This window comes from Eimeria tenella, genomic scaffold (genome assembly GCF_000499545.2).
Source record: "Eimeria tenella Houghton genomic scaffold, Eth_scaff3134, whole genome shotgun sequence".
NCBI lineage: Eukaryota > Apicomplexa > Conoidasida > Eucoccidiorida > Eimeriidae > Eimeria > Eimeria tenella.
In genome coordinates this window covers 4,349-5,043 of record NW_013542997.1, presented here as the reverse complement: position 1 = coordinate 5,043, position 695 = coordinate 4,349, and the positions used below count along the sequence as shown (strand labels likewise).

General features: G+C 54.4%; 1 protein-coding gene across 1 annotated transcript in view; it reads left to right on the top strand.

The window, feature by feature from the left end:
* Positions 1-341: 341 nt before the first annotated feature.
* The window catches only part of ETH_00035880 (myosin heavy chain, putative), a gene marked incomplete at both ends in the record, with an annotated part of 4,610 nt that continues 4,256 nt past the window's right edge, over positions 342-695 (top strand). Inside the window, 2 exons of the mRNA XM_013376101.1 lie at positions 342-406; positions 646-695. Coding sequence (XP_013231555.1) covers positions 342-406; positions 646-695 — 115 coding nt within the window. The remainder of the gene's footprint in view (positions 407-645) is intronic.

Sequence of the window (695 nt, the reverse complement as noted above, 5' to 3'; positions counted from 1 at the left end):
GAGGTAATCTGCGTCGACGACGAGCCCGTCCGCACTAGCAGCAAACGCAAAACAAGAGCAGCAGCAGCAGCAGCGGCAGCAGCAGCTGCTGCTGCTGCCCGGCTCCCCAGCCTCGCGAGATACAGCAAGTCCGGCTTCTCTTCGACGAGAAAACGCAGAAAACAAAATTGAAGTCCTAAACGAAAACCAAATTTAAAAAAGTGCTGCCAAGACTACGCAGAGTAGCAGTTCCTCCGGGGCCCCTGCGGCGGCTCAGTAGCAGCTGAAATGAACTCCCGGAGAAGCAGCGCCAAATAAATACTCTTTAAATATATTTAATAGGACTTTATGCAGCAATTCAGTTTGCTGCTTCTGCCGGTTAAGGCGCAGTTCAAGTCTAGGCGGGAAGCGCAAGACAGCCAAGGTGGTGGGGTCGATGGCTTCCGCTGCCGCTGCTGCTGCTGCATGCAGCAGCAGCAGCTAGTGGATTTTTTCCTTTTTTTCATGTTTTTTAATTCTAGACTTGCCGCACCCTGTAGACTACGGCTGCCGACGCGCCGGCTGCGGTTAGCTCCGCTACCTGCTGCTGCTGCTGCTTTCACTGCAGCAGCAACTGCTGCAGCAAAAAGCCCGGCAGCTGCTCCAGTGCGATCTTCACTGCTGCAGACGCTTTGAGCCTTCATGCGAACAGCAACATTGGCTCTTGGGGCGTCAGG